Genomic DNA, 7,140 nt, shown 5'->3' on the forward strand with positions numbered 1-7,140 from the left:
AATCCAAAATTACTTTTAATTCAAAAAGGTATTGAATAAACATTAATCCAATTAATATGATTAAATTCAAAAACACAAGACATGGTAAACAGCGTTGCTATTGCATAGCTTATGTCGTTACGAAGCTAACGCAATAAGAATGGGCAAAACGGAGCTAAAACGCGCAAGATATGGCTAAAACTAGTCACAAAGGACCTATCTGTGAAGAAACACTAAAACTAGGGCCTAACAGACAAAACCAAGAGCCTAAACATAATTAAACATAACCTCCAAGCGCTAACTCGCAAAAACCGAGGGTCTTGGACGACGGGTACTATTTATCTAAAGAGTAGGGGCTAAAATAGAAAATGTAGGCGCTTATTCTTATTACTTTTGAACTAGTTTGGACCGAGGCTTAATTTTAAGAAATCACAGGGGCTCTTATGCAAAAGTGCTAGGGCTAATGGCGTGTTGACTGCGTTGACTCCATAGACGCCGACCAGTCAATGACGTGGCGTATGCATGCGGCCACGTCGACTACTGACTGGGCCGATTGACTCTGGTTGATCGGAGTTGGATCAGATCTGGGCCACCCGGGCTAGATCGGGCGACTGGGGATGGATGCGGGGGTTTGGGTCACCGGAGCGGCGAGAGGCGCGGCCATGGATGGCCGGCGTAGCTCGGCGGCGCTCGGCTGGGCAAGGAGAGGGCACAGGGAGGTAGCGCTCGACCCCGCGAACCCGGTGCGGGGCTTCATGGCGACGGCTAGCCGGAACAGCGCGGCGGCACACCATTGCCGACGGCGTCGAGCACACTGGGCGGTGCTTTAGGGCTCGGTTGGGAACGGGGATGGCACCAGAGCGTAGAGCTCGATGACGCGGACTCGGCTAGGGTGCTCGCGTCGTCCAACGGTGGCCAGAGACGGCGGCAAACGCGGCAGGGCGGACTAGCATGGTCGTAGGACTATGGTGAGGTCAGCGGCGCAAACAGTACAAGAGCGAGAGAGGGGGTGAGATGGGACCGGCGGGGTGCTCACCTCCGTGCGAAACTCAGGGCTGGTTATCGCCGACGGAGACGCGGCGAAGGAGGAGATCGGCGACGACAGTTGACAAGTGGCGATCTAGGTTAAGGTGCAGTTGACAAAGTTGTAGTACCAAGTGAGATCTTCAACTTTTCCAATCGGAGCTCGAGCTGGTTCGGCTTGGTTTGGGAGCTACAGGGCTGACAAGTCGAGTACATGAAACTGTTTTTCAGAGTTAACACTTAGAAAATTTTTTGTCTATGAAAGCAGGGGTAACTTACATGTTGTGATCCAATTTTGAGCATGTTCTGCACATTTTCACAGCTTGGCACCTTTACAACTTTTGTTCCTTGTAAAATTATCTACAACTTTGCCAAAAGGTGCATTGGCATGTAAAGCTTCTAAGTAACACTTTTCAAAAGGTCAAACAAATTAGTTCAAGGGTTTCCAATTTGGTCAAACCTCACTTAGGGGCATAATTGGTCAATTTAGTTAACATGAACAGTGCTCCACTATGTACCCTAAGTGTAGTTAAGGTGTTTTGGGGGATAATTAACCACACCACACATTGATCACACCAAAATCAAGCATCACATGCATTGAAACAAGGAAAAACAAGTGAATTGCTACTTTTGTTTCAAAGCCATGTTTCATATGTTTCATGAGTTTGTTGCATAGTACTAACTAACCATGTTTCATTAAAGTATGTGACATGTTTCAAGAGTGAGTTGCACATGTTGCACTAGAGTGTTGCACACTATCCATTTCATAAAACAAACACACATGGAATATAAACATATGTTGCAATGTTTCACAAGCATGTTCCAAACAATCTAAGCTCATGAATGGATGAATGACGCTCATGTTTATGAAATGCAAGTGCAAATGTGGAAGCCAAACACCTAGGGTGTTACACCGACGACACTTGGTGCGCCCTCCCGATGTCGGGTAGAATGGAGCTGCGTTCGGCGAGAGCGTGGATCCTGGCGTCGGTGGCAGCTATGATGGAGAGGGGATGTGCGGAGGTGGTCCAGTGTTGCACCCCGCGGTGGTGGCCTTGACGCAGCTGGTGGTCGTGGCTGTGGGGCCTGGCGTCACCAGCGGCGTGGACGGGGCGGTGGCGGAGCCCAGCCTCGGCGGCGGAGGCGTGGAGGGCCGCGGATGGACTAGAGCGTCGGATCCCTCGAGGATGGCCACGAAGTTGCTGCCGGTGGCGGTGGCGTCCACGGCGGCGGCCATCGGTGTCATCGCCGGTGCGGGCGGCCGGAAGTCCCCCAGAGGCAAAGGAGCGCCAGATCCCGCGTGGGCAGGCTCGATGCACATGGTGGCAACGGCAGTGGAGTCCGGTGATGCCGGCGACAGGGACGGGGCGGTGGCGGACAGTGACGAGGAGGCGGCGGCGTGCCTGCCATCTCCGCCGCCACCTGCGACCGCGCACGGCTTTGGAGAGGGCGCGCGCGGAGGGGAGTTGGGGGAGGCAGCCGCCGGCGCTGGGGCCGTGGCGGCAGCTGGGCGCGGCAGCGGCGTGGAGGCGTCGGGGCTCTCGCCATCACCACCGCCACCTGCGACGTCGACCTTGCATGGTGGGGGCACGTGCGGAGGGGAGAGAGTGGAGGAGCCGGGCGTGGCTGCCAGGGAGATGGGCGCTGCTGCCGGGGCGGCAGCCGGCGGCGGCGGCCGCGTGGTGGAGGCGCCCTCCAGGAGACGGGTGCTCTAGGGTTTCTGCCCACTGGGCCTAGTATACTCAAACCAAAACAAAGAATTCGAAAGGGAATACGAGATCATGTGATCAAGTGCTATCGAAAAGGTCAGTGGTATGCACTAGCATTGACGTTTATTAGTTTTTCCTTAAAACTATTTACTTCTATCTTACACATCTTTGATGTTCCTGTTTTACTATATCATGGAGCTTCTAATGACATAATGAAACAGGTTATTTACTTCCGAATATGTACCATATATCGGCCTAGTGCTGCCATTTTTTCTAATTTATAATGAGGCAATCTGGAATACTCTTACCCTGTTTTTGGTCAGCCTTATGAAACCAGTGGAGGTAGATCTGAGTGGTGATTGGACAAATGTAAGTGTTTTTTTTACAAACTAGGCCCCCGTTCGGATGGCAATGGCTGGGATTTCTCCACAAATACGTATCCTTGAAACTGTTACGGACCGTCACATATTTTAGTGTGGGATCTGCCTTGTTTTGGTGTTCCTGCATGATAACGCCCCATGTGATCAGTGATCCACTAATTCGAGCTGAAGAAAGGTATTTAGTCATTTACCATGTTCTTAGTGAAATGCTACTAGCTTAAGAAAAATACATAGCTGAAATACGTTTAATAAACAAATGCGGCTAATCTGAAAAAGTGACACTTTATCATAATCATCAGGTTTTTCCTTAACATGATGTCAACCAGGGCGTGAAAAGTGCATGCAGAAGAGTGTCATATTTTGCATTGGACAAAAGGAATTGGAGATGCAGTACAAGATGAACCATGTTTGTTGGTCAATGCAGACAGAAGATTGAACTTATGCATGCAAAATTTACAGAGAAGCTAGAAGAACTGCACGTTGCATATCAAAAGATGGGTAAAAAGTGTCAGTTGATGGAATAGGAAATTGAAAACCTGACCAACGATAAGCAAGAGCTTCATGAGAAATTCGCAGAGAAATGCAGGTCGATTTGATACAGCTGAATCTGCTTTTAATATGAGACCAGGAACAGTCTGTATACTAAACTTGATGAGAACATTTCTTCTTTTGCAAGCAAAAGAGGAAACTTGATGAGATGTATGATAAACTGAGTAATGAGTATGACTCTGAAACATTGTGCCATCCAACCTGCTAATAACCTCTTCCCAAGAGCTCACCCCGACTTGTTTGGAGGCATGCCTAACATGTAGGATAGCAGTAACCCTCCTAGGCAAGGTAATCTAATTACATATCAAACTGCAAACAAAACGAGCGGCCTTATCTCATTTTACAATTTACCTATCTGTTATGCAGCCTGTAAGATATGGGTACTGAGTGCTTTCCGAAGGAGATACGATTTCACGTGCGCCATGCTATCTTCATCAATCAAGGTAGTGGCAGTAGCACGCATTACCATGTCGATTGACTTGAACTAACGCCATTGGAAGATTTGAAAACGAAGCATCGTGTATTTGTGGTTTATGCAAATGGCTCATTAGTCAGCCATGTTTGTTTAGAGGAGAGAGACAGAGGAGATGCAAGCAGAGAAAAGATTGAATATGGTTTATGTATCCTCTGCTTTGATTGTCCCAAAGGCATTTGGTTGCGTAACTTTCTTGTGATGTAATTCAAGTTAGATTTATTTAGGTTGTGTTGGCTTTTGTCCTTCCAAGGTAATCTACGGATTAGATGTTGTAACCAGTCAAATTTTGCTTCTACTTAATGAAATACGTGTCGCAAAGACATTTGACTTTTTTTGTACTCATAATTTTCGTACATCCGGACTGATGCCGATCCTTTTTCTATGTTCATCTTGTCTGCGCCTTTGCTCATTGTACTTGTAACGGTTTATACCAAGACAATTGTTACACGATAGTGAAACTTAATAGTGCTGTCAATTTTCCCAGCTGCATATCTGCAGGGGATTGAAATATCCAGTGCTGCTGCACTCGATGGACTTGGCCACTACAATAACCATGCATGTACAACATCAATCAAACCTACTCTCGTGAGTTCCAAGGTCACACTCCATCACAGTAGTTCCTTATTTAGCTCGGATGATCCCGACGCGGTAGTCACTCCCGCCCATAAAATCAGATCAGATCCACCAAAAGCATCAAATAGACATCCATGGAGCATGGACAGAACATAACATCATTATCATCCATCATGGGCTGACTGTAGGCCCCTGCCATGCTTCCATATGACGGCTGCCGCCGGTCTTGCCTCTTGGGCGTTCCAAGCGGCGGCCACGCACGCCGCAATGGCATTGGCAAGCAAGAAGTCGGCAGAAACAGCAGCACAAGCGGGGCAAGCTGCTGACTGACACTGGGCGGCGCATGGTCGTCACTCAGTACCCGCCGCCGAACGCAAACGAGCACCCGCCACCGGCAGATCCCACGGCAACGTCGCCGAACACGCCGCCGCTGCTGTAGAACCCGGCGAAGTCGACAGCCTCGGGGCCGAGCGCCACCATGTTGTCACCGTCGAGCAGCAGCCTGGCCCGCTTCTCGCCGCCCTCCGCGGCAGAGGGCGGCTCGGCAGCATCGCCGCCGGAGGTGAACCCGTTGTCCGGTGCGGCGGCGTCGCCGACGAGGCGGTGCAGCCTGTCGAGGTCGCCGACGACCTTGAGGAGGAAGGCGAGCATCTGCTTGGGCCTGCGCTCCGTCTCCTGCACGCGGCGCCACATGGAGGCGACGCGGTCGTCGATGGCGCGCTGCTCCTGCTTGAGGCGCACCACCTCCGTGGCCACCATGGCCATGTCGTCCCCGGAGGCGGAGGCCTCGGCGGGGCTGCCGGACGCTGCTGCGTCCTTCCTCTTGCGGCCGCCGCCGGCACCGGCGCCGCTGCTGCTGCCGCGGCGGACGATGTTGCGCAGGAGGTGGGTCTGGCCGCGCAGGAACGACGCGTGCGCGAACTCCCACCGGTCCGGATCAACCTTGCGGAAACCCTGTTGTGTGGACCGAAAATAGCACAATCAGGGCAGGGAGAACGAACCAGTACGGTTCTCCACTTTTGCGGTTTATCAAAAATCGAAGATACAAATTCTTACGTCCTGTACATAGTTTTAGCATTTTTGGTTCTTGCAGAAATCCATAGTAAAACAGGGCAAAACAAATTTTCTCCGTGCGTATTCAGGGTGCGCTTGAACTGTTTGGCCACGGTCCACGGTCCATCTCTATTCTCTGCCCATGTTTGTTTACGAATTTCATTCACCACTCTCCAAAAAAATGTTTTGAGAATTTCATTCCAGCTTACAAATTTCTTTTTTGTCCAACAAAAAGCATTTACTGCGTTGGTACAGACGTACGGTACGGCAAGAGCTAGCATTGGACACACGCCAAAAACTGACAATTTCCATTTCCCTCCCAAATAAAAACCTCACATCAACCAACAAAGATTCTGTAGTTTATACAGATCCAGCACTCCCCCACGGAGGATTCAGCAGCTTGAAGGAAGAGAGATGGCAATCAATTTAGCAGCTAGCTGGAGTGATTTAACTAACTGACATAGGTGTTGAGCTGGCGGACGAAGCTGGAGAAGTTGTTGTGCTTGAAGTGCGCGGGGAGCAGCGTCTGCGAGAACACGAAGGGGTCGGCGACGACGAAGCTGTTGTTGCCCTTCCCCCAGCCGATCACCCCGTCCGTCCCGGGGTCCTCCACCATCATGTACGTCTTCCACACGAACGGCGCCGCTGCGCCGCCGCCGGCGCCCGCCGCCATCAATCCCCTTCCGCTATGCTATATATATCTTCACAGTTCACTTGTAGCGCTCGAGCTACCAGCTAATATCTCGCAAAAGAAACTATCTGCTGGAGGAAAGGGCACTGGGAGCTTCTAAATGCGGAAATGGTGGAAACTGCCCGAAGAAGAAGGTAACAGCAACAGGTCGTTGGAGGCCGGGTGCGGGTGGCGACGCGGTCGCCGGTGACGCGCGGCGGGAGCAGGTTATAATGGGCGGGCGGGGCGGGGCGGGGCCAGTGCGGCCCCGACGCGTGCCGCGGGCTCGCGAGGGTTCGGCACCCTGGCCTCACACGTGGCCCCGCGCGCATGGGGCCCTCGGCCCCTCGCCGACGGCGACGGGTGGGGAAAAAGCGCGCGCTGCCGCGGACGCGAAACCACGCCCTCCCCACCCCGCGCTGCGCTTTTGCTGCTGAGGCGGCTCGTGCTTTTGCGCTTTTCCGGATCAGGTGCGTGCTGGAGATCTCCCTCGGCTGCGAGTGCTGCTTTCTTTTACCGGTGGTTCGCTTCAGCCGCCAAGAGTCAAGACGGGGAGACACAGCAAGGGGTGACACTGGACTTTCGCTCTTCTTCCTCTTCGTTTGGGATGTGATTGCTGATTAGTACCCTATAACTAGGGATGAAAACGGATCGGATACGGACGAATATCACCGATATTACATTTATTTTCATATTTCTGTCCAGATTCGGATTCGAATACGGATAGTG

At 51.7% G+C, this 7,140-nt stretch overlaps 2 protein-coding genes across 2 annotated transcripts; one reads left to right on the plus strand and one right to left on the minus strand.

Moving 5' to 3' along the window:
* Positions 1 to 2,015: 2,015 nt before the first annotated feature.
* Positions 2,016 to 2,717, plus strand: LOC136532838 (uncharacterized). The gene has a single exon (XM_066525415.1). It carries the CDS (start codon positions 2,016 to 2,018, stop codon positions 2,715 to 2,717), a length of 702 nt encoding a protein of 233 aa, XP_066381512.1.
* Positions 2,718 to 4,947: 2,230 nt separating this feature from the next.
* LOC136532833 (heat stress transcription factor C-2b-like) lies at positions 4,948 to 6,629 on the minus strand. Its single transcript, XM_066525410.1, has 2 exons — positions 6,202 to 6,629; positions 4,948 to 5,642 (listed from the first exon to the last, which is right to left on the minus strand). Exons 1-2 carry the CDS (start codon positions 6,412 to 6,414, stop codon positions 5,043 to 5,045), a joined length of 813 nt encoding a protein of 270 aa, XP_066381507.1. The 5' UTR covers positions 6,415 to 6,629; the 3' UTR covers positions 4,948 to 5,042.
* Between the last annotated feature and the right edge of the window lie 511 nt (positions 6,630 to 7,140).

Source organism: Miscanthus floridulus, unplaced genomic scaffold (assembly GCF_019320115.1).
Source record: "Miscanthus floridulus cultivar M001 unplaced genomic scaffold, ASM1932011v1 fs_723_1_2, whole genome shotgun sequence".
In the NCBI taxonomy this organism is placed as follows: domain Eukaryota; kingdom Viridiplantae; phylum Streptophyta; class Magnoliopsida; order Poales; family Poaceae; genus Miscanthus; species Miscanthus floridulus.